We start from the raw sequence: 25751 nt of genomic DNA on the forward strand, positions 1-25751 counted from the left end.
GCGGTTATTTTGGATTGCAGGCAAAGGAGATGCAGCAGATGGTGAAGCTGGAAGCAGAGATGGATCGCAGGCCAGCAACAGTGGTCTGAAGCCTCAACAAGCAAATTGAAGTTGGGGAACACGGCTTCCTTAAAGAGAGCAAAATTCAAAATAACGTCGCTGAGGTTGAAAAGTCATCTTTTTTTTCCTTTCTTTTTCTTTTGTTTTATTTGTTTGTTTGGGTTTTTTTGTTTTTAATACATAAAGTGTAGCTACGGACCACCAAGTCTTAAGGTTTGCATTATTTCTTTTTTAACACTGGGCACTGAATTTCCTTTGGATTTCCATGATAAGAATTTCCTTTGTTCAGAAAAACACTAATCGGAAGCTGAAGACAGTTTTTAAACGCAGTCCTGTATTCCTTTCTGTATCTCAACAGGCAGCTTGCCTCTATCAGAATTACACAATCAGAGCCTTGAAACACAACAGATATTTTTAACGTCATCTCAAATGGCAACAAGACTCTAGTCAAGTCCTGTTATTTACCATTTGTGTTCTCATGTGTGATATATTGTGTAGAAACCCCATGCTGCCAGATCCCGACAAACAACAACTCGTCAGATGCTCGGCACCTGATGTCACCGAGCCCACTGACCTGGATCTTCTGCTAAGTCACCGTAATAATCAGTATAGTAAGGAGTTGGGGCAATTTTAAATTATACTTCAAAGTATTTTTCAGGCATCAGACAGTAGGCAGTTGAAAGTTAACTGCATATACTCAAAAGTACAGTATGTACAAAGTCATCGGCCAAATTCATCAACTGTACCAGTAACCTGACAGGATATTTCTGCAGTCCAATGATGTCATTCACAAGTGCCATATCGACTCTGTCATGTCTGAAAGAAGCCGACATCCTGTAAAAGTCACTGCAATGGTGAGCGTGAGGGAAATACAGTGTATTTGTGCCAAAACTGATCAGTGCTCTAAGGAATTACATATTAGGCACTTTAAGAAACGTTTACATCCTACATTGCTTGTATAGAAATCGCATTTTGATCCTGTTGCTGCAGATCCCAGATACTACAGTTCGTTGTAACTTAAAAGACTGTTTAAATGGCTTTTGGCAAAAAGTTTGTAACTGTGAAAATGTAAAAAGTATTTATACACTTCAGAATCACAGCATTGTAGAAAATCACATACATGTTGCCACGTGATAAAATTAGTAAACAGAAATGCTAAGAGTATGTTTGCATGTGATACAAATGCTACTAAGACTGCAATGCCTACTATATGACCACAGTCCTTCTACTAGCTGGTAAATACTGAATAAATGTATGGCACAGAATATTGTTTGATTAATTACAAAGACTTTTAGCATAACAAGGTCTCTATATATATGTGTGTATATTAATTACGTGGGCATTCTTGATACTTGTAGTAAAAGAAAAGTACATAACTAATTTAATTTTACACAAAAGTATTTATGCAGATTTTCAGAATTTCATATCAGGAATAACCTTTTTATGTCCATTAGAGATAAAACCAATTTGCTAATGTGTTAATTTGCATGTTTCCAGCGCTTGCTGTAGTTATATTGCAAAACAATGCATGTAAGCATTCCGCTTGGAATTTGTCCATGCTGCCAATTCAAAGATGACTGCATGGAAAACTGGTAGTTTAGAACAAATCAGATTCCTGATTTCAATGTACTAAGCACCAATTACTTTGTTGTATATGCTTGTACAAACAAATTCTACACATTCCTATAAACAAAATAAATGAAAAGACATAATTATGTTATTGTCAGTCCTGAGATGAAACTTTCAACTTCTCTAATAAAAACGTTAAAAATTCCAACCCTTTAGTTTTGACTGTAGTGAATTATAGGGTGGTGGTATTATTACTGACAAATTTTTAGTTAAGTTGTATTTCCTGTAAAAATGTGCATAGTGTAAATATATTTCTATCACAGCTTATTTATTCAAAGGAGTCTTATTTCTTTTAAGCAATAGGAGAGTTGTGCAGCGCTGGTCCTCGCAGCACTACAGAACTACCCGAGTACAGTGTAGCAGCACTACCTTGAGATGCAGCAGCCCGAGTACAGTGTAGCAGCACTACCTTGAGAATGCAACTGAGACAGAGGTCAGTGAAGTCTTTAGGTGTTTAAGGCAGGATTGAAACAAACTTGCAACGCCTATTCAGAATTCCTGTTCTGATGCTACTTAACCTATGGAGGCACCTCCTGCTCCTTAGGATCCGTAACATTTTAAAGACAAGTAGTGTACTGGGAGCAGCTCTCCCTGCTCTCTAAGCTTGCGTCAAGTGCTGGAGGGAGCTGGGAGCAGCAGTGTTTTCAGAGCATGCTGGACAGGATCCGGCATCTCAAACAAGGCAGTGATTTTATTTTTTTTTTTTAATCAAAAATGTCTTTTAAAAAACAGCTGGTAGAGACAGTGCCGTGAGCTGGAATTTTATACCGTTGCTACTGCAGTGGTTTATAGCCAGGAAGGAGAAGCGAATGACAGACCAGATACAGAGGGAACAGGATGGTGAAGCATTGAACATTACTAATTTTCTTAGGCTCACTTACAGCCTGGCTGGAAACCACTGCCCTACCTGTTAAGGAAGTAACTAGAAATGGAGGACTTGGCTTCAGCTCACTTCCCTCTCTGAGGAAAATCAAACCTGCCTGTCGCAATTCTCTGGTGAATATCCTATACATCAGGGAATATGCTGGTTTTGGAAGGCTAGAAAATACTGTCCACAGCTTCCTTTAGAGTCCATGCTCGCTGTTCAGCCAGGAGCAAGACATTTATAAAGCCAGAGAGAAAATGTGCTTCTGTGAAACTGCAGAGCTGGGTAGCCTCAGCTTCCAGGCTCAGCTCCCAGAACTGTAATGTATTTCATCCGTTGACAATTTAGCATAAAATGCAGACAGTAATTTCAAATTAAGTGATGAATTTTGTCAGCTAAGTATTTTGAAATACTGTTTAAGTAGTATTTGATTCAAAAATTATTTGAAGTTTGGCCGCTAATGTAATGAGGTGAGAATTTCCATTGAGATGAAATAGGCTAATCAATTTGAACATTGATACTGAGTTAAAGCAGTTTAAAATGTCATTCCCTGCTGGGGTGATGGATTCCACTTCACTGAAATTTCATCGAGGGAAGTGGCAGACTCTCCCTCTCTGAATCTCTTCAGATAAATTCAGCGTAGCTGTGATGGGGAGGGTCGTGACACCCCGGCCTCACAGGCAGCCTGCTGTTCTTTCACTTCCAATAATCTGAGGATTGGTCATTAACTTGACTGCTTCCAGGTGGGGGTCTGTGTAACCCCCACCCCACTCGAGTGCAGTAAACTGTGTTGCCAGAGACCCAAAATCCCCCCCTGGGGCCGATTTCCTTGCAGACTCCACATGCTGTTGCCCAGGGGCTGCCAGTGGCAGACACATCCCAGAGCCGCTCGGCTGGAAAACCCACTCCCAGGAATGCACCCGCAGTGGTCCCAGCGCTGCAGCCCCGCTGTCACCGCACTGCGTGTTCCCTGCGAGGAGACTGGTAAGAGTTATTGCTGTCTGGTAGCTGGGGGATAGCAAGGGGAATTCAGCCTTCAGAGATATAGAGGCAGTCTCCACAGCTGGGGGTAAGGGCAGGTTGCAGGGCTGGCTCCAGGTGATCCAATCTGTGACCATAAATTGGCCCTGATCACAGCATTTAAGGTCAGCTGATGCCACACTGGCTCCCCCAGGTGAGACCTTTCTGCTCTGCCAATGTTTTGGGGCTTTCTTGGTGTTAGGAAATCTTAGGCCTTTCCCTTTTTTGCCACGGAGAGCAGGATAAACACGGCTCTGCAGGCTGGGAGTGGGGATTGTCACTGACGCTGAAGGGTTTCTGTTGTGCTGTGCAGCTGGCGGGTGCTGGGAGAGCACGGTTCTGTGCCATGGGGCTCGGGGCTGTGGGTCAGGCTTGCCCATGCCTCGAACACAGCTCCTGTCCCCCAGCTGCTCCCTGTTCTACCCTCATACACAGGCTAGGTGAAGGGGCAGCTGCTCAGGATCATGTATTTGGAGGCTTAAAAGCTACCTGGAAACCTCAAAAAAAATTGGACATTAAAGAGGGGGCTAGAGGAAGAAATAGGGGCTACTGAAATACTGAGGTCATCAGTGAAAGACCTCAGGAAGCCAGGTATTAAAATCACCCCAGAAATACAGTCTGCTGCAGTCAAAGAGCCTCATATAGAAGATTTTTTTTTCCTTTATATAGTCCCCTGAAACTACTATCTGCAAGTTAATCCTGTATCATGACTGACACAGGTCTGGCTCTGTTTTGGGTGGCAGGAATGACTCCTTATCATGAAACAGGAGAGAGAGGAAATGGCCAGAATATAATATTTAATATGTACAGCAAACAAAAAAGGAATTTCAACAGAATAGTTACAAAAATCAGTGTGTTCCTTCAGCATCTGCTTTTATTTTTGAAGAGCTATTTCCCATCAAGAACCCCCCTCTCTGCAGGTGTGCCCTGGCAGAGAAAGGGCAGGTTTCCAGCCGCAGCTGCCCACAGTCACAACTCACCTTGTGATACCTTGCTTCCCACAACCCTGGACCATTTCCTCCCGACTCCTTTTCCTGAACTGGGAATGTTAAGTGCCAGTGAAGCCGTGTCACGCCACATGTGCCAAATAGCTGCTGGCCCTTTGGCTTTTTACAGAAAATAGATCCTTGGTGGTAGCAGGCTCCTGCTCCCCGCTGCTCCCGGGACTTGGGTCTCTAAATTGTGAGTATTGGGATGTGCTCTTCCTGCGGGTCGAGGGTGGCAGCGCATTAAAGGACCATAAAAGCTTCCCATGAGAGGCGAAAAAAAAGAATATTTTAACGTGGCATCACCCGGTAAAAGGGAAAGGCGAAGGGCCGGGGGTGCCGAGGGACGGGGCGTACGCGGAGGCAGGGCGGGGAGGAGGGATTCCCCCCTCCTCCGGCCCCCGCGGGGATCCCGGCGGAGAGCGGGGACCTGGGAGGAGGGAGCCGGGGGTCGGTGCGCTGCGGGCCGGGCAGCTCGGCCCCGGCCCCCGCCGGCAGTGCCTGCCGGCCGCCGCCTCACCCCCCGGGGAACCGGCAGCTCAGCCGGGCGCTCCGGGCTGGCACACTCCTGCCCTCCCCGGAGACCCCTGTTGCAGACCCCCGGCCCCGGCTTGAGAGGGAGGAAACGCAGACGCCGGTTTTACCGTGCATAGAGGGGATTGCCCCGCTCGGGCCCCCGGGGCGAGCAGGGCAGGGTGCAGGCAGCCTTCCCTGCTCTCTCCTCCCCAGAAGCCGGCTCCATACCCTGGAGCCAGGCACGGACAAACTCTGCTCAGTCTTTTCAGCTCGCCCGTGTCGCAGCTCCGAGACGCACCTCCAAGGCTTACCCGAACCTTTCCCCATCCCTAATAACGCTCTGCACAGGCACGGATTGTTTTAATACACCCTCCCGGTGCTGTGGGAACGGTTCCCTTGCTACGTTGTGGTACGTTTTATGTTGCGGTATGGTTTAGGGTATGTCACGACATCTTAAGAGCTCAGGTGTGTTGACGAGCGTTTACAAAAGGGTGCCGGGGTTGCTTTTGACCTTGCCAGGCGAAAACAGAAATAGCTGCACGTTTCTTTCTAAATTAACACACGAAGCAGCTGTTCGCCTTCACCGAAATTACTGCTGCTCCGTGAGCAGCCGGCGCTGGACTAGATAACCCCTCCTCCATCCCCTCCGCTGTCCCGGTTTAGCGGCTCCTTTAGCCCGGGGACAGCAGTGGTCCCGCGGGAGCAGAGGGGTGGGGGGGTGGCAGGACCCCGGGGAAGGGCTCACCCCCTGCCCTGCCCGGCGGAGCGGGGACGCTGGGTGCGGTTCAGCCCCGCTCCAGCGGCACGTCGGGGCGGCCCGGCTGGCCGGGGGACCCCCGGCTCCCTCCTCCAGGTCCCCGCTCTCCGCCGGGATCCCCGTGGGGGGCGGCGGGGACCCCAAGGCTGGAGGAGGAGGGGAATCCCTCCGCCCCGTCCCTCGGCGTGGGCGCCTCCATCAGCTCTGCCGGCATCTCCCCTCCTCCTCCTCCTCCTCCTCCCCACGCACCCACACACTCTTCCCCGGCCCTCCTCCCCGCCACTCCGCAGCAGAGTGCTTTTGCAGCCTGTGCAGCTCCTGAGAACGGAGGCGTTTTAGGGGGTTTTTTCCCTCTTTTTTTTTTTTTGATATTTTTTTCTTTTTTTTTTTTTGTTTTCTCCTTTTTATTTTTTTTTTTTTTACCCCTTTTCTCCCGGAGCGGACCCTTTCGGAGGAGCAGCAGCCGCGGACACGCCGGGACCGAACAGGGAGGATGGCCGGGGGGCGCCTCCCGGGGCTGCTCTTCCTCTTGCGTGAGTACCGCGGCGGCGAGTCGCGACACGGAGCCCTGTCGCGAAGAGGCTGGCGCTGAGACAGCCCCGGAGCTGCTAGAGCACCGGTCCTGCTTCACCGCCGCGGGCTGCCCCCTCTCTATCGCGACGGGGCGGCCCTGTCGCGATAGGGGAGCTTATTCCAGGGGGCCCGGGGGGGTGTTAAGGTGAGCCGGCAAGGGCTTAGGGCAGAAGGCCCGGGCGGTGCCGCCGCTCAGCCCCTTTCTGCCCGCAGACGCCGCGGCTCGCCTGGCTGCCGAGCAAGAAGTTGAAAATCTCTCCGGGCTCTCCCCTAACCCCGAAAAGGACATTTTCGTGGTGCGGGAAAACCGGACGACGTGTCTCATGGCGGAATTCGCCGCCAAGTTCATCGTCCCCTACGACGTGTGGGCCAGCAACTACGTGGATGTGAGTGGGGACGGGGGTCGGGGCCGGCGGGCGGGTTTGCAGCGCTGCAGCCGCGGAGCAGCAGGAGTCGGGGGGGGGGGCTGGTAGTTTTGGAAAGTCCTTTATCTCCTCCGAGGATATCCCCAGCTGTGGGGAGCGTCCAGGGGGTCCCTAGGGCCGCCCCCCTGAGCCCCGCTCCCCGTTTCCAGCTGATCACGGAACAAGCCGATATCCCGCTGTCGCGGGGTGCCGAGATGAAGGGCAAGTGCGGCACCAACGAGTCGGAGCTGGAGATCTCCTGGCTGGAGCAAGCGTACACCCTCAAACTCTTCTTCCTCAAGGTACGGGGCTGCCCCCGCACGCCCGGGAGCTGGGGGGTGCGGGGCAGTATTGCCGGGGTCCTGACCGGCCCTGTCTCGGCAGGAGGGGCACAACACGTCCCGGGGGCAGGAGGCTTTCTGGAGGCTCAGCCGCATCCAGTTCACCTACGACACCGCCGAGCGCACCTACTTCAAGGACGCCGTCAGCCGTAAGCGCCCCGGGGGGACGGGGTTTACAGCAGATCCCTGGGCTCTGGTGAGCGCCGAGCCGGGGGGCGACGGGCACCCCGCGGGCTGCTTGGCTAAATGCAGTTTAACGGGGGAAAAAAGGAACCCCAAACCCGCCGGTTTTAAACCACGTATTCATTTTTTTCTTGTTTTTAATGACTGCAGTTGCCGTGGGAGGGAGAGCCCAACCTCTGCCCGTTTGTTGCGCTGCCCCAGGCCCTACCGGGGGGACCCAGGGGCCCGAGCGGGTGGGCAGCAGGGCAGGGGTCTGCCTAGCTGGAAAAAATTGTCTTCTTTCCTGTGGGAGATGTTTTTTAAGGTTAATTATCTCCTCGGTTCTGATGATGGTTGAGTAGGTAGGAAAGCAGAGGTTTCCCAAGACGAGGAGGAGATCGATATCCATACCTTTATGCGCCTCCACACCCACAGTCTCCTTTTCTCACCGAGTTTCTTTTGGCTTTCATTTTGTTTTTATTTTGTTTTTGCTTAGAAATGAGTTGTCTTGTATTGAAAATCGAAATACTGTCGTTTGCAAGTTGTTCTTCCTCAAGATTTTCAAACTCCAGTGGCTGGTGCGTTAAGAGTTTGTGGCATAAGACTCACTGGACGTGGAGCTATTTCTCCCACTGGTGTTTGTACTCTTTGCGTCCCCAAAACACGGTGGTGGCCATGCCTCATCACCCTCTGCAAACGTGTAACACTAATTGCCTTTCTGTGCTGCTGGAGGGGAACAAAGGGCTGCAGAAGAGCGGGAGGTAGAAGGCATCCCTCATTCCACCTTGCTGAGCCGCGTTTGGCCTTCGTTTATAAAACAAGCTTGATGTGATGGGAAAATATTTTCTCATAATCTATACTTGGGTGAAATGGTCATGTTTTATTTTCAGGAAAGGTGTTAGGGCCTGTTTTGCTTTGTAGTGAGGTCCCCAAATTGCATTGCTCCTTCCCACCTGAATTCGGAGCCTAAGTGCCCCCACAGGAACTGCCGTTTCCCAAACACAAGGAGTACGAGCACAGTCCGAGGCTGAAATTTGCATATACATCAATAGAAACCATTCCTCTGACTTCGTGGACTTCAAGTCCCATGAGATGAGCACAGCCGGCAGTGGCAGAGCCAGCTCTCCCCTTTGTGCCAGCGGGACTGCGTGCTGCAGCCACCCATTCCTGCTTGCGGGCAGGCAACCCCAGTGCAGGAGCTGCACTGGCTGTGGAGGGGTGTCATGCCAAAAGCACGGTCCCACCCCAGGAGAAAATGCTGCTTTAAGAGCAGCAGAGCGTGCGGCTGCCGCATTGTACGCTGTCTGCGTAGCCTTGTTTTCAGTTCATTAGCTTTGTTAATAAAGTCACATCGGTCCCGCAGAGATGGGACCTGACCTCTCTGTTTCTGCCCCTTGGCCAGCCGGGAAGCACACAGCCAGCTCGCACCGGCTCTCTGCCCTGGTCACCCCAGCGGGGAAGTCCTACGAGTGCCAGGCACAGCAGACCATTCCCCTCGTCTCCAGCGACCACCAGAAGTCTGTGCAGCTCTTGCTGTCAGAAGTGCGCATCCAGCCCTTCGACATCACGGCGGATTTTGTCTTCAGTGAAGGTAAGGTGCAGGGCGAAGGCGTGTCCTGCATCCCCGAGATGCTGATGCTGCCATGGCCTTTGGAGGTGTTGCTATGTACTTAAGGAATTTGGGTCCCACCTTTACCAGAGCACCTTCCCCTCTGCCCAGTAGGTTGTCAGTGCTTCCTGCAGTCCCCCCAACCCATTCCCTGCTTCCATGGTCTCCCAAAAGCCTTTACAAATTCAGCCTAGCTGCTGTTTGGTCAAAATATGTGTTGTCGTTGCACGTATGTTGGTTTCTGTAAGGACTCATCTCGCTGGGTTGTGCCAGCAAGTGCCAGAGCTGCCTGGTCCCAGGGGTGTCTCCTCTGCAGCACGGAGGGTGCTTCGGTTCAGCTTCAGGGGCTGTTTAGGACCCCTGCACACTGAGGAAGGCTTGGGGCTGCGGTGGGAGGGAGTGCTTGGGATGCACTTTGCTGGCTTGAGTTTGATTAATGCTCGTTGCAAGGGCGAAGGAAGCGTAACAGGGACTTCAGTGAGGCACCTCGTGAGCCAAACACACGGGACGGTGTTCCTCTTCTTAGGTGTCTTTAATGTTAATTGTGGATGAAAGAAAACGTGAGTTAACGCTTGCTGTTTGTATCAAAGGTTGTAGTGAAGCCAGCGGCAATGCTGCCGTGGGGCAGAACTCCTCCAGATTTTGTCTTCCTTTATCCTGAGGAACCTGTGGTGCTCCTCCTGCCCAACCTCCCCCTGCCTTTTCCAGCAGATTGAAGAGGGAGTGTAAACATGCTCACCTGAATTAGGGCTTTGAGACTAGTCCCCTTTTTATAGTGCTGTCTTAGCAAATTAGTTAACTCCATTATTGTAACAAGAGGCAAAAAAAATTTGTAATAGCCAAATCTTTTAATAACGAGCTAGAAAATGGTGGTGTTATTTTCAAGCCTGGCATTAAAAACCTGGGGCTTTTATTATTTTGCATGTGGGAAGTATTTTAGAGCACAATAAAAAACCAGCACTGACTACAGAGCCGAGCACTTACGCTCATGACTCACATTCCTCTAACTGATGTAGTAAATACCTGCTATTATGTATACTGGCTCTGGCAGAGCTCTGCGTGGCTGAATTACTCATGGCAAGGCCAGTGTACTACGGAGTAGGTTTTATCCGTGGGCACAAATAAATGTGGAGTTTTTTTCTATCAAAGTAGTACCACGTTTTGCGTAGCTTACAGGGAGAAACGGGTAGAATTTAATAGTTTCCTATCGTGTTTTTTATTGGCACATCTTCATCCTCTCCCTCCTCCTGTGGATCCGGGCTTCTTGCGCTCCGGGTTTGGCTGGGCAGAGCTTGGAGGCTGAGAAATGCATGTTTAAAATACACAAGTCTGGATTCAGTTTTAGCTGCTCTGTCTCTGTGGTATCAAACTCGTCAAGTCCGAGAGCTCACAATTAAAACAACCAAACTCAGGGTTCATTGCCAAAGGGGACTACCTGCCTTTTCCATTATATGCTCTTTCATATCAGGTAGTAAATTTTTTGGTTTGTTTTTTTTTCCCCTTTGTTGTTGTAGTTTGGGTGTATTTTTCTCCAGGACACAGAGAGACCCAGGTTGGTTTAGCAATCTTTAAACGCGTGGGGAATTCCTCCTTCTGAGGAAAGCACAGGTTCTCTCTTTGTCGAGCTCTCTGGTGTTTTTTGTTGTTGCTCTCGTTATTCCATGACACTTCTTTTTGTTGAATTCCACTGGAAATTAAATAGCAAAGAGCACCTGGAGAGGATGGCCAGAAATGCCCAAGAGGTTGTTTCTCAATGAAGCTTCACATGGGGCTCTGCTGCTTCTCCCAGCGGCACGTCCCCGCCAGCCCTGCAGTCCAGCATGTCCTCGGCACACGCATGGCAGAGCACGATCCTTTGTGGGGTCTGAGCATCACTGCCAATCTTAAATTATGGTAATTAGCCTTCTCCTTTTTGGTTCATTAATTTCCCATTAGGTAAAATTCCTATTAATTACGAACAAGCTACAGAACATTTTAAAATATTTTAGAATGGAGAAAGAGACCTGCTAGAGCAGAAGGATCACCGGGACGCAGGAGAGTCAGGGGTCTTTTACCACAGAGAAACGGGGGGAAAGGTTTTGTCATTAGTCCGGACACTGTCCTGTCTGGGATGGATTGAAAAGCATATAGGGAGTGATTGGATCGCTTTTATTTTTTGAATGCTTAAACTCATGTGCTAGAATATATTTTTTTCTTTTTTTTTTTTTTAAGTCACTCTCTCTATATTTACCTTTTTCAGTACAGAAGCAGCAGAACATTTTTTCATTCAAAGCTTGGGGAATTTTATATTTTTACTAGGAAAAATGTTTGTACATTTTTTAGCATAAAAGATCAGTAAAAAGAGAGCTGGATCAAAAGGGTGTGAGGAGAACATTTAAATTGGCGAAAGAACCCCACAGAAATTGCCATCTCTTTTGATTTTAATCAAAATAATCCAAAATACTAATACAAAGGGATACAAAGGCTGAGAGTGAGGGACCAGGATCCTGGGGAGGTCTCATCTCCCTCTGAGCCACCCCAGCCAAGGGCCATGTTTTCTTAAGGGTCTCCTTGGCACCAGGTAGCTCCTCTTTGCAAGGTATGTGGCCACATTTAAAAAAGCACCCAGTCTTTTTTTTTCTTTTTTAAGCTAATCACTTATAAACACCCATCTCAAAAGTCCATCCTCTCATGCCAGACACAACTGGGCTGGTTTTCTATCCCTTTGAACAACCCCTGCACCATTTCTCAGGCTGGTGGTTGTGACTGCGGAAAACTACTGATTTTTTTTTTTTTTTTTTTGCCATGCTGCTATTTGTTCTGCAGAAGGATGCTGAAACAAGAAAATGGGCTTGTTGGGGGGTTTCGTAGCCTAGTATTGAAATTGGACGAGCATTCACCATAGAAACCGTGGAGGTACGTGAGCCTGGGTGCTGCGCGGTGTCGGAGGAAGCTCAGCACAAAAGAACAGTGAGGAACGTACCTAAATGCCTCCTTTGTATCCGCCCGCAGCCTTTGTTCGACGGGACGGGGGCTGTGGGGTGGCACGAGCCAAGCTCGGTGCCTCTCCGGCAAAGGGGTGACCCCGGAGGGTTCGGGATGCATCACCCAAACTTTTCATGTAGTTAAAATTTGCCGGGGACCGTTTTGCTTTCCTGGACTGAGGGTAGGACCCAGTGATTTGGGCAAATGCTGAATGTGACCTGAAGCTAAATTCTTGGGGAAAATCTGATGGAAAGGGCTGTTTCCCTGCAGAAGGTGTTGATTTAAAACACGTAGCAGTTCCCTGTGCAACGGTGTTTCGTTTGCCGTGCATCAACCAGCCCTCCTGCCTGCACGGTGCTTGATGGGGTCTGAATTTGTCTGCCCTGGGCTTTATGCAAACCTTCTCCCCTCCTGCTCCACCTTTGCATTCCCCTTTGCTGACAGACCAGGAATGATATCTGTTACCTACCTCCCCACGATGTTGTGAACATGGGCACTTACGCAATGCTTTGAACTCTTGGGGTGAAAAATGCCATATAAATGTTAAAGTACACTGTTATAAATGTGAAAAGATTTTTATTTGTTGTAAAATGATGTGGTTTTAACATTATATTAATGTTAAAATATAAAATTCATCCTCCTGGCAGTCAGTATCTGGAGAGCCTTAGTTCCGCTGTAGATGTGTTCGTGCTTAGCACTTGCCTGTGCCTCCGTGCTGGGTTCCCCACAGCCCCATTCCCATTCCCCCCACGCTCTCCGAAGAGCCCAGACTTTGGTGATCTGCTCCAAAAGGAGAAAATGGATGTGTCTGGTGAGGAGGAGGTGTTGGTAAGGCAGGAGGTGGCTGCTCGGCAAGGCTGGGGAGAGCAGCGTGGTTTGGGGAGGTGCTGCTGGAGACTGTGAGCTTTGCTTTGATTTTTTTTTTTTTCTGTAGGTTTTTTTTTTTTGTTTTAATCCTCTTTAAAAAGTGTCAGGATAAAGAACTGTCTTCCTTGGCTGCTTGCAAAAGTTGACACCTTTTTGAGTTGTGACTCAGACACTTAAATCCAGCCGTGGCTTTCCATGGACACCAGAGTTCTGGCCGTGTCCTCGGGCACGTTTTGTGCCCTGCAGCCGGTTTGCTGTGGCAAAAGATGGGAATTCAGCTATCGCGAGCAGGTGCGTCGAGTTGGGTTAGTCCTCTGCATCGCAGCACTGGTGCTTGTAGCTTTGCCACCTTCGCTGGCTGCAGACCCCTGCGTTCGCCCCGTTCTCCTGCCAATGCAGCATTGGTCTTGCTGAAGGAAAGGCGCGCGGGCCAACCTGCCGTGTGTGAGCACAGGTGAATGCCCGCAGCTGGGCTTACAGCAGGCTTGTTCCAATTTTCTGTAGGGTTTGAGCTAAACCACTTCGAAAGCAAGAATTAATGCCCGCAGGAGGAGATTGCAGCGGCTGGACTAAACCACTGTTCAGCACATCAGCACAGCCTGGGCTGCTGCAGCCGCGTGGTGAGCTCCTCTAGCACAGATCCTTCCCGTAGGAGGGATGCTGCTTGTACTGGCATGTGGGCAGGGGGGTCGGGGGCTCGGAGCAGCCCCAGCCTCACGGCACTGCCCCGTGCCTGGCTTTCCGTGCTGTCAGGTCTGGGAGTGCCAACCTGCCGCTGTGGCTCTGCAAGTCTGTATGGGCTGTAGCATCCTAAACTACATCCTAAACATCCTTTAAAGCTCTAGAAACCCAATTTCAGGAGCTAAATAATAATCAGGATTTTTTTTTCCCCCTTTCTGCTTAATACAAACAAACAAAACCCCTGCATTGCAGCAGTTGCTGAATGGCCTGTAACACCGTCCTGGTGATTAATCACTCCTCTGGTGAAACAGTGAGCAACTGGAACCGAAAAGGACATTTTGCTTTTGCTTTTTTTGTTTCACTTCATTTACAGCTCGAAATGCTTCCTGATGACATTGCTGCGAGCCTGCTGCTGGGAGGAGGGCTCCGCGCCTGGACGCGATAGAGGTGTCGGCACCGCTGGAGATACGTCCCTGTTGTCACCTCCTGCCTGGGCCTGGGGGTCTCTGGGGTTTTCCTGCTCTTTGCCACATGCTGTTAGGCTTCCAGAGCATTTGCAGTTCGTGGTTATAGCAGATCTCTGCGTCTTGCAATCAGCTGCCTGGGGATCCCATCTGGACGGTCTTTAGCGATGGTGCCCTTTGTATCTGCTCATCTAACATGCAGCCTTTTTTTTTTTTTTTTTTTAAAAAGTAATTGCTGATTTCATTGTTTTCAGCACAATTCTAGTACTGTGAAGAAGATGATCCAGGGGCCAGAGCACTGTCCCTCCTGCACCCCATAACCTGTATTTTTTTTTTTGCTTCCAGAGTTGGCATTTTTCTTCATTTTGGTCTGGCAGCATTGGCTCTGCCTGTCCATCGGCACAGATAAGCGGGAGTCCCATAGGGAAAAAAGTAAATCGTGACCCTGGCATTCAGGCCTGTGGTAGACTCTGTAAGCGTGAGGGAGCTGAACCAGGATTACCAGCATAACGTGTTTCCTTGCCTTGGTGGCCGTGCCTTTGCAAGCTAAATAGAAAAGTGTTTTCCCATTGTAGCTGTGGTTATTGTTATTGTCTAGTAGTTTATTAGACTATGACAGGGACTCGTAGGCTGGAGGGAAAAACACTGGGGAGGCTCGTGTTGCTCCTGCTCATCCTTTGCCATATTTGACAAAAAACGGGAGGTGCCAGGATGCTGTTTGACAACAAACACACGTGTGCTCTGCCAGTGCTGGTGAACTGCCCGTGGGGAGCTGGTAGAGCGGGGAGCGATGCTGTTAGAGCTCTGTCAACTTGCACAGAGAGGGGAAAAATCTTTTAACGATGAGCAGGGTAAGTCTGATGCAAGATTAAAGACTTACTGGTGTTGAGGTCTGGTGATAACATATTTACAGACTCTCTAACTAAATAAACAAAGCAGATCTTCAGCCACAGTCAGGAAAATTGTACTTTTGCTGTCCTGTTCCCAACAAGACCATTGCCTTGCCAATGAGGTGTGGCAGAGCCCTGAAGAGGAGCTTATGGGCATTTTTTCCCCACCATGTCTACTGCTCTGATCGATGATATCTCTCCCTCTGAACCCCGCGTTGTGACTGTGATTTCACTTTGCTCCGAAGCGGTTGATGACTCCGATGGCAGCCGCTGTCTCCCCTTGCTGCTGCGGCTGTTCTTGCTGTGCAGGGACCCCCAGCGCGGAGCCGAGACTCCGGGGAGGTCGGTTGGCTGCTACGGCAGGAGTTCAGGTTTGCAATGTCTCATCCATTTCTCTCTTTCCTTTTCTTTCTTTCCCTGCAGAACACAAGTGCCCCGTGGACCAGAGGGAGCAGCTAGAAGAAACCCTGCCTCTGATTTTGGGCCTGATACTGGGGCTAGTTATCGTGATAACCCTCTGCGTTTACCATATCCACCACAAGCTGACAGCCAACCAAGTGCAGATTCCTCGGGACAGATCTCAGTACAAACACATGGGATAGGGGACAGGATCAAGCAGCTCAAATATTTATCAGGTAGAAAAAGCAAAAGCACTTTTTTCTAAGGGTGAGGAAAGGTTATGGGGGAGTGGGAGACGGTATTCACACCACCTAATCGTGGGTATTTCATGGAGGTACACACACGTTAAGATTGGGCTTTAATATAGTCAGTGCAGAGAGCTGGCTGTAAGAAGACTCAGAGCATCTGATGTTAGGAGTCTGTGGCAGTAGGTGATATGAATACCTTCTTACGCAGCTGGGCTGATCATCTGGAAACAGAAATGCTTTGCATGTCAAAGTTTAACACTGGGGGCAAAATTAGCTTTTTTTTCTTTTTTTTAAATTCTTCCTTTCCACCCCCCCCACCAAGGGACTCTTACCTCCCCGGTGCGCCGCTCTTGGCAGCATTCAGCCCTCTCCGTTCACGTCTGTGCAGGGAGCAGGGCTGGGGGACAGAGCCATTGCACAGGCTTCGTTAAGATCCTCTAACGAAGGGGCTCAAACCACATTCCTGAAGCTTGCACTCATGTTCAGGAAAGCATGAAGGCAATACAGGTGTGGTTTGGAAGAAAAAAAAAAAAAATAAGCTGGTATAAACTGGAGTAACTCCAGTGCAGCAGATCGCAGCCAGCTGAGGAGCTGACCCCACGCTTGAGGCTGAGTGAGGAAAAGTTTGTTTTTGCTTCTTGAGCCACATCTAAATTAAATTAAAAAAAAATAAAGAGTATTGATACACAAATTATAAAGTGCCATGCTACTGCAAGTTAACTGAGAAATGCTTCTGGCTGGGCATCCTGCACGTATTGTGATCGTCGTTGAGATGTTACATTGCTACCTGCAACTGGTATTTTCACAACGAAACAAACAAGAAAACAGAAATGTTGAAGTTACTATGCAGATTATTCAGGTGTAATGTAATGTAACAGAAAAAAATGTAAGGAAACCCTTGAAACCTATCCTTAAATGTAGACCATTTTTAAAATTAAAATATGTACATATATAATACATGATTTGCGTTCTTATTTTGAAATGCTGGAATGCTTTTTGCTAACTCCATGATATCTGATGGAATCGGTGCAAAAAGACATAGTCTGAATGGATGTTAAAGGTAGGATCTATTCTAGCAGTGTTTTGGTGCAGATGGTTTGGGGAAGACATGGTGCTGGCTCAGTGTTCTGCAATTTGTCGGCTATTTCTGATACTGTTCTGATCTCTCGGCTGTTTCTTTCTTATGTGTTTTGTGGGAGATGGTGCGTTTCACTGTGGTGCCATCCAGTTCCCACTGAAACCTTGGGGTTCCCTTGGCTCCGGTGTTACCGCAGCAAGAGTTAGTCCAGACCTCGGGTTAGTTTAGGGTGTGGGAAATACTTTGCTGCTCTTGAACTGATTTGATCCAAATAGGGACTCGTACAAACTGCCACCCTTCAGTTTAAAACAGGGTAATAGGCCAAGAAAAATAGTCATTTCAGTGTTGAGAAGTGGAAGAGGAGAAACTTAACTGCTTTTTAATGCAGCCTCCTCCAGAAGTTATGAGGTTTTTTTGTTGAAGGTGAAAACAAAGGTGGATGCAGCAAGAGCCTTCCTGTAGTCCTGTCTTATTCCTGGGCTCGTTTCTATGTTATGCTCGCCTTCTTGTTTTTCATTTGGATATAAGAAGCGAAATTATGGCGCTAATGATGCTTTTGGCTTTGCCCTTTTCTTCTAAAACTCCAGTGAAAGTGTTCTGGGCGGGCTTTGGGCTGACCAAGCGCCACTGCCTACAATGACCTGATTATTATTTAAAAACAAGAAAAAAAAAAGGTTCTCTAAGAGGCAGCCAGAAAAAGGCATAGGTTGCAGGAAGGTGAATAAAAGGATTAAAGGTTCACCCTTCACAGAGAGGGGCCATAGTTACCAGCTTTGTCCTGCCTTGCTCTTGTCTGCCCTCCAGCCAGAAGGGCTCTCCCAGCCAGCTCCTGTCAGTCTGGAGCATCTGCTCGTGTATTTGACATCCAAAAAAATAAACAAAAAATAAGAAATGAAGCAAACAGCTGAACTGCAGATGCCAAAGGAGCCCCTCTCTTGTCATTGTCGTCTTCATAGCACGTTTTGGCAAGGCAGCTGCAGGAATGAGCCGTTGGGATGGCACCTTGTGCAGATGGGCAGTGGTGGGGCAGGACACGGTGGCAGGGTGGGGATGGAAATTGCACCAAACTGGAGACGTCCCAGTCAATAAGAGGCCGGTCTCCACCTAGCAGGTTTCCTCCCCATGAGATGCAGGTCTTTGGTGTCAGTAGGAGCAATTTCTGCTGGTTCAGTTGAGTATAATTAGAGCAAAGAGTTGGGACATTGTCTGTGAAAAATGGGGGAAGAGAAGGACTTTGTGGCTGGAAACAAGGAAGAGGATCCTGTTTTTCCTCTGTACTGTCTGTTTCTCTAGGATAGCCCGTTAGGGCTTTTATGTTCTCCCTCTTTCCACATCCATCAACACCCATCCCTCTTTTTTTTTTTTTTCCTTTTTTGCAAAACTCGAGTTAGTTGTTGTATCCATTTGGATATGAACACTTTAGATGGGTGACATTAAAAAGAGCTACTTCCCTTCCACTTGCCTTTAGTAGCAGCTTTACAGAGATAAGGAAATGCACATTGTGGCGTTTTTATAAGTGTTTTTGATTTCTGATGCCCCCAAAATTTTTAACCCATTGAAGGGATGACCATACCAGTAGTGCCCTTGCGTGTCTCCGCTACTTTCTGTGACCCCTGAGTGCATCCAGCCTCGCACTGAGGCCAATGCATAGCTGGTGGCAGAGGCAGGGTAGTTGCAAGGTATTCCAAAATATGCAACCAAGTGAAGACTTTATGCTCCTTCGTCTTGGCCTCCAGCTTTTGCTTCGTGTGATGGCTCCTCGCACAAACCACCGGTGGCAATATCATTTGCAGTTATAGTTTCTTATATCCCGCAGAAATCATATTTTTTTTACAGAGTGGGTTTAGAGGCAGGAAGGACCATCTATAGCTGGTGAGGGGTTGACTGATACTTCTCAAAACCAGAGCAGGAGGTGGGAAACCCATGGCTCTGCAACCCTGCGGCATTGGATGGCCTACATGTAACCTTTCTTAGCCTCCCTTGGAAGCTACAGTTCAGGGTTTACATGGAGCTGTTTGAAGGCAACAAAACCTGGGGCTTGGCTTAGCTGCCTTAGTGTCAGTCTTGGGAGAGGCAGTGTCTGGTGGACGGAGGTGCTGGCTGAATGTATCTCCAGGCTGGTTTCCGGAGCGGCTGGAGTTTGTTGTGTCTTGTTCAAGTAAAGCTGCGGGTGGGTTTTAGCCCCTTGGAGGTCGTGTTGTTGCTTTCCCATTTTCAGAAAGCGAGCAAGATGGGTCTAGTGTAACTGGGAGACTCTCTCAAACTTCTGCATGTATTTGAGATGGGGAAAAAATGCTAATTTATGGTTGACTTTGCAAACTAATTTTAGTTCAACCTGCAGAGACCCCATAAAGGCAGTTGTAGCAGAGCAGCCCAAGGAAAACATTGTCTTGACCACTCACAGGAAAGCGTCCTTGAGTGACCCCACTGCTTGAGCATTGGCCAGTGCATTGAAGTGGTGGCATCGCCCATCTGATGAGAGGACAACCCCCAGAAGCTGATGCAGCTCTTGTGACCCTATGCCCATATACCTGCTGCTTTTCATGTCAGATGGTAGAGGTTTCCCTTAGCGAGCGCTTGGAAGCACCTCCAGGTTGAGAGTGTCTGTAAGCTGTCAGGAACGGCGTTGCATGAATTCAGTAATTAATTTATTGGTTTTCTGAATTAAGATAGAAAATAATTTCCTGTTGGACTGAAATAGTTTTCCTCTCTTTTTTGGGAAGAAAGGAAATAGAAACAATAATTTCAGCTCAATGCCAGTTTACATTGTGCCCCAGACTGACGTATCTTAAAGAAAAAGTTATTTAAGGCATTGAAAGAAAACCTTTTGAATCTTTTAATTCTTTCCATCCTTTTGCTAACCATTAATAACTGAATTTGATCTGAATTTTTGATTTTTTTTTTTTTTAGGCTTTTCAAGCCTAGTTTTGAAAAAATATTTATGAGAGAGGTTAAAAAAGCCATCCAACTTCCCTCCTGCCCATCAAACTGCAGCAGCGTCTTGAGGATGGCAGCACTTCTATTGTGATTTCATTTTATATTGAGCTTTCATTCAGTGGCTTAGCATGAGCTAGCTGAACACTTGCTTTATAGATGTTTATGAACACAGTAGTAGAAGGTGGATAAATACAAGAAACTTATCACAGTACTGAGCTCTGTAAGGACCTGTAATAATTAAGCACTTACTAAAGCAGCTGTTAATGACTTACAAAGTACTTATGATAAGAACTTTAAATTCTTAATGTATTGCCGAGGAGGGGAGTGGCCAGTAGATGCCCCAGCCTCTGCTACTAAAATTATGAGTATCTGTGAATACTTTTAGAACTGGTGACCTCAGAAAAAGCCATTGTTCCTTAGGGACAGGTGGGAATAAACGCTTTGGAGTAACTGGCCGTACGTGCAGCTCAACCTCAGCCGGTGCAGCACGTGAAGATGTCGTCTGGGTGAGTGGATGCTCCCAACATCTGGTATCTAAAAAACTAAAACTAGAGTGTATTTTTTTTAGTTGCTGAGAAGCCCAACAAGGGCAAGACTGTGCAGCCCATGAGGTGATAGTGAGGAGGAAACAGCTTCTGCAGTGTGGGCACCGCAGGGACCAGGATAAGGGCTTGAGAACCATCAAGTTGCAGGAGACACAAGACTTGGGAAGATCCTACAGAGGTTACCCGAGGAACAAATTTGCAGAGAGGATGATGAACATAGCTCAGTCAACTGTGTAGCCCAAGGTAACAGGCCCTGGTTATTCCCAGGGGTTTTTTTTGCCTGGCTCTGGCTTTATTTGAAGTGCTGTGGGTGAAACAGCCAAAGTTAACTTTTTTTTTTTTTTGAGTGATGGCTAATGTGTTTTGAAACATTTACTGATGTCAGCAGCCAAAAGTAATATAAAACCTCATTTGTAAGACTTGAAGATGCTTAAGAGAGCAAATAATATTGTAGATTCATTAGGTGACTTGATACTACTGGGGAGCCTGGGAGGAATGGTTTCAGTAGGCGTGAGAGCTGAATGGTTATGAGCCAAAATTAAGGATGTGTAAGGCAAAAAAAATAAAGGGATTATTTAGGGGGCAGGGAAGGGAAGGTGGAAACGTTTGAACAGGTAGGGGCTGAGAGAGAGAGAGTGAGAAAGAGAGGGGGGGTGTGTGTGTGTAGGGTGTGGGTATGTGTGTAGGGGTGTTTGGGGGGGGCTCTCGGAATGGCTAAATCACGGTATCTTGGGTTGAAATGGGTATTTCTCTGATTTTTTCTAACTACATCATTTGCTTCAGCCTGACAAACCACACTAGTGATTACTGCTGCGGGGAAGTTTGGTTTTGTGCAAGGAGAAGGGGAAGGCCAGTGCCTGGCAAATGGATGCTGTGGGCCTCATCGGGACTGGCCTCTTCAGGGATGGGAAGGTACGAGGGAGAAACAAAGTCAGTCTCCCAGGTCAAGGTCTTTGCAAAGGCTGGTGGTACAGATTTGAATGATTATTTCCCTCCATTATTTTTCTCCTCATGTTGGGTGTTTTTTTTTTGGTGATGGATTTAGGTTATTTACCTCATAGGCTAAGGGTTTTGCCAGACCCCCTTGCACTGTATAAACTCTAAGCCTTTGCACTTTCCTCCTTACAGCAAATTAAAGATGATATAATTTTTTTTTCCCAGTCATGTGGGGGCTCTTCTGCCTCTTCCAACCTGCTGGTCCTTGTTTGTTGTCTGATGTGCTTGGGACAACTGTTAAGTATTTATTTTTCTTAATTTTGGGTAGCAGCACAGTCAGAATCTCCAGCTTCTTACTTATGTCCCATAGTTCATCATGGGTGTTTATGCAGTGATTGTGCCATCAACCAGGAGAAAAATGTATTGACACCAAGAGGGTTTTTGAGGTCTTATTCCTACCTTCTTAATTTGGAAAATTATAGCTGGACAGCAGCAGTTCGCTCTTCAAATACCTGAAACTGATAAATACAATAAAAAAGTACAAACCTACCTATTTTCTTGCACCTGCAGAGCCATTGACTCCTGACTGCCAGCTTCCCAGGGGTGGAGGGTAGGCATGAGTTTTATTTTGGAGCCCTCATGGATCTGGAGCTCAATGCTTGCGACCTTCACTGAGGCTGGTCTTTCCCAGGAACTCCCCACCCAGGAGTCAGGACATGGCTGTGACCAGCACCCAGGGGCCAGGGCTGAGCAGCTGCCTTTCAATGCAGACACAGGCACTGACACATTAAAATCACTGGGGGCAGCTCTATAAATCACTACACATAGAAAATTTTATTTATATGTGTGAGATATATATATATATATATACACACACACACACATATATATATATATATATATATATATATATACACAAGGACCCTCTTTTTTTCTTATTTGCTTGGTCCAGTACTGTGTGACCGAGTCAAATTTAGACAATAGAAACAAGGCACAGAGGAAAAAAAAAAACACTTGAAAATTAAGGCGTTTATTAATTAATTTATTTAACTTGCATGTGCATTTGTCTCACCAGTAACTGGTATTCACAAAAAACCCCTTTGAAATCGACAAAACTTTCAGGAAACTTGATGAATACCATTTAAAGTATCTAACGATAAGAAAGTTGCAGAAAATTCTTCACTTGTAGAGCCAAAAATGTGCTGAATATTGAAGAAAAAACCCCCACCAACCCCTTTTTTTATTCAAAGATGGTTAAAAAAAGTTTACTTTTGTGGCTAGTACGACAGTTCTGCCTGTACATCATTGCCTTTACCGGTGCAGCCTGTTGTCCTGAGTTGTCAAGCCTACAAAACACACCCTGGAAGGCCGTGGGTGCTGCATGCTCTGCTGCGATTCTGCGGGTGGGGACCAGGAGGGTGTTTGTGGCAGGAGCCAAACACGGTTTCTTTAGTGTCTTCCTAAAATGTGCAAACAGGGTCAAGAAGAGAAAGCAGCGGGGGAGTAAGACACACAGATGTAAGAACATTTATTCCATGTTCAAGTTCCTGTTTAGCTCCTCTTTTCTTTTTTCATTGTTTCTCTGCCTTCAAATATTCCTTAACTTTTTAAGGGCAGTACTAAAGACGATAGCTTGTTTACTATTGGCAACTCTTTTTGTCCTGGAGGAAGATCTTTAAGAAACAGCTTCTGCCAGGTTTAGAAGTTTGGTGATAATTTACTACAATAAATAACAATTAATTTATTCACTATGAAATTCCATAATAAGAAAGAAACTAACTCTGTTTTCACAAAATTGGCTTTGTGTTTCTTAATGATATCGTAAAATGAGGTCAGTAAGAAAAAAAAACACCCTTGAAAAACATGGCTTTTGTATTATACATAATTAAAAAGAACTTATCATTAATAAATAAAATTCATTTATCATTGAAATAATTATGAAGCACTTCTAAAAATGTTAAAGGCAAATCTATTTAGGCCTACAGTTAACATGCAGAGTCATCCAACATATAACACAAAATTGTACCGTAGTAGTCAACTGTTGCATCAACATTCAAAAAGGTCTAGACAGCAGCACGACTTCTCGATGGCAAACATCTCGCGACGCGTCACAAGGGTCTGGCTGAGCTCTGGAGGATGCCTGTGGGGTGGGTGCGTGGGCTCCTGCTGTCCCTCTCCACTTCCAGAGCTGGACAGAACTAACAGAGGGTTTCGTGGTAACAAAACTAGCCTTGTGGCAGCATGAAACAAAGGGACCGCCGTGGTGTGAGATGACCCTTGAGCAAAGGCAGCAGCAGCTCTGATGGCCACTGCGTCACCCGTAGCGCTGCCCAGAGCCAGCCGGCCAGTGCTCCCACAGCCACCAGTTACTGTTGGCTCTGCAGGCTGCTGTGACAGCAGGACGAACGCTCTCCACACCCCCATGGAAAATCTGGAAAACCTTCTAACTTCCTAAAGGTGTTTGGTGGTTTTTTTTTTTTTTTTTTTTAAATTTTCTGTTTTCAAAAGGGTTAAAAAAGTAGGAAACTTTATCTTCTCAAATTCTGGCTAAGTTATACCTACTACTTCAACTAACACAACACTTACATGACAAAGTACTGCAAATTATCAAAACGTACTGTACAGAAAATTACAAATTCATTGCAAAATACATTGCGCTGCCATGACTGAGATAAAAAGTGCCTTTTTTTTTTTTTTTTGTCAGAAAAGTGTTCTTCTGAAATAGAAGTGCTGTAGCCTGCAATAAAATTCTGGTGTTTCACTCTGGTTGTGCTAGCCCCTACTAATTAGCTTTCCAGCCTTGTTTTCATTTGGTGCCTTCTGCCTGGATAGCTGAGAAGACAACAGCGCTGGGGAGCAGCGGTCCACGGCGGAGTGTGGCCACCTGGCTGGTGGCCAGGGTTGCTCCCCGGTCCCTCGCAGCCCCAGAGAGCACCTCTGGGGTTTGTACACACCACGTTATTTCTGCGGGGCTGGTTTTCCTCTGCAAGGTTTCACTCATCCCCTGCCCACAGCTCCCACACAACAGCTGGGATTCCTCCACGGCCATTATCTAGACTCTGCACCGATCTCCTCCCGAAAAGTCGCCGGCTTCAGCGGTGCCTGTGCTGCCTCATGAGGGGCATGATGCAAGAAGGGGGCCCAGCCAGTTTGAGAAATGGGTGTCTCAACAGTTCCTGCGCTGTGGCTCTCTGTGAGGGCTCCCGCACCAGCATTGAGTCCAAGAAGCCCCGGAGGACCGAGGAGACCTGCAACATCACAGTGGTTAGAGGTGGACAAAGGCACCCATTTCCAGCCTACACTGGCTCTGTGCATGCTGCTTTGTGTGGGAAGATGGGAGACACTGAGCTTTCCTATGGCAACAGAGGTACCGAGCTGAAGGGCCCCATGCATTGTGTGTGCTGTTAATGAAGGTCCCTGTGCGTTGTGTGCGCTGTTGAATGTGCAGAACAGCGCACGCTGCATAGCAGTGGATGCCCTGGGTGATGAAACCATTAACATATGCCAAGGGCTCAGGTCTGACTTCTAGAAGGATGCCCAAAATGGGAGGTACCCAAAGGCTCTGGCACTGGGCGTGGATGTACCAACCCATCCGCAGCAGGGCTGACGTGCCAACTTGCTCTGGTCCTCAGGCAGGGTGGGAAGCACAGGGAGCACGAGGCTCTGCCCAGCTCCCTTCACTGTCACTCGCTGCAAAAGCAAAGCCAAGGCCAGGCACAAAAAAAAAAAAAAAAAGTCTATGCTTTGCTGATGGCTTTGGCCTCACATCCTCCCCACACATGTCCTGTCCAGGACCCACAGCTCAAGGTGGTACCTTAAAGATGCAATTTATCTTTTGGGCATGGAAGCGTGTGGCTTTGATTTATTAAACATTTGTACATGCAAGACCCTCGTCACCTACAGAAAGCCTGACCTTGTGCATGTCCTTCACCCGGGGCGGTAGGTTATCCCGGATGCGGCGCATGGCCTGCAGCGGCGGCTCGTTGAAGTAGGGCGGTTCGCCGTCTATCATCTCGATCACCATGATGCCCAGGGACCAGATATCCACCTGTAACACACAGTCCACTCATAAGCACCGGCGGGTAGTGCAGAGAGGGGCTTATGGCTCAGCACTTGGGGTCATGCAAACCTCCGAGCTGGCTCATACTGTTGTAGCTGCTGTGTCCAGTCTAAGCCAACAGCCTGGTAAGCTACCACCAGAATTCTTCCTTTTTCAACCAGCCAGCAACAATTTTTGTTCTTCTGAGCAGTAAGTGCATTGAAGAAATAAATTAGAAATTACTTACAAACCTGGGAACAAAAACTGGTTTAGGGGAGGCCTGCTGGAAGCACTGCTGAGGCACGTGCATTTGAGAGGCTGCCAGCACCCTGCTGCGCTGCAGTGCAGCTGCACTGATTTGCACCCACTGTTTACCCCAGGTTGGCTCTGCAATGCTGCAGGAAGGTGCAGCTAGTGGGCGAGCAGAGTACAGTTCAGCTGCTGTGGCATCAGTTACTCTATTTCCCATTGTCTTTGTTTAACCCGCAGCCGGGGCTAAATGATAACAGTTTTTCTCTCACCCAATATCCCTTTCCCAGCTGAGGAAGGAAATTGGGAAAAAGAGGGAGACTTGTGGGTTAAAATTAAACAGATTTAATAAAACAAAGAAACCAATATAAATGCTAACACAAACTACACAAAAGTATACTTAGGCACAGGTTGTAGCACGCTGTCCAGGAAAAACAATTATCAGCAATAAGGAAAAAAGGGAGGCCAGAGGAGAGCAAAACCATCCTCCTCTCTCCCTAGCAAGCCCTCCCTTTTATAGTGAACTTGATGT

General features: G+C 47.7%; 3 protein-coding genes across 6 annotated transcripts in view; 2 read left to right on the top strand and 1 right to left on the bottom strand.

Annotated features, from left to right (window-relative positions):
- PLCB4 (phospholipase C beta 4) overlaps positions 1-1807 on the top strand; it is a 207040-nt gene extending 205233 nt beyond the window's left edge. For all 4 annotated transcript variants that reach the window (XM_068417017.1, XM_068417165.1, XM_068417242.1 and 1 more), the window contains one exon: positions 21-1807. In XM_068417017.1, the coding sequence (XP_068273118.1) occupies positions 21-109 (89 nt within the window). In that variant the 3' untranslated portion in view covers positions 110-1807. The remainder of the gene's footprint in view (positions 1-20) is intronic.
- Positions 1808-3707: 1900 nt separating this feature from the next.
- LAMP5 (lysosomal associated membrane protein family member 5) lies at positions 3708-15390 on the top strand. Its single transcript, XM_068413676.1, has 7 exons — positions 3708-3728; positions 6273-6366; positions 6620-6792; positions 6981-7112; positions 7195-7300; positions 8716-8904; positions 15212-15390. The coding sequence occupies exons 1-7, from the start codon at positions 3708-3710 to the stop codon at positions 15388-15390; spliced, it is 894 nt and encodes a 297-aa protein (XP_068269777.1).
- Positions 15391-24023: 8633 nt separating this feature from the next.
- The window catches only part of PAK5 (p21 (RAC1) activated kinase 5), a 40929-nt gene continuing 39201 nt past the window's right edge, over positions 24024-25751 (bottom strand). Inside the window, exons 7-8 of the mRNA XM_068404411.1 lie at positions 24845-24979; positions 24024-24179 (exon numbers count right to left, since the gene is read on the bottom strand). Of these exons, the coding sequence (XP_068260512.1) occupies positions 24024-24179; positions 24845-24979 (291 nt within the window). The remainder of the gene's footprint in view (positions 24180-24844; positions 24980-25751) is intronic.

Source organism: Nyctibius grandis, chromosome 1 (assembly GCF_013368605.1).
Source record: "Nyctibius grandis isolate bNycGra1 chromosome 1, bNycGra1.pri, whole genome shotgun sequence".
Taxonomy (NCBI): domain Eukaryota; kingdom Metazoa; phylum Chordata; class Aves; order Nyctibiiformes; family Nyctibiidae; genus Nyctibius; species Nyctibius grandis.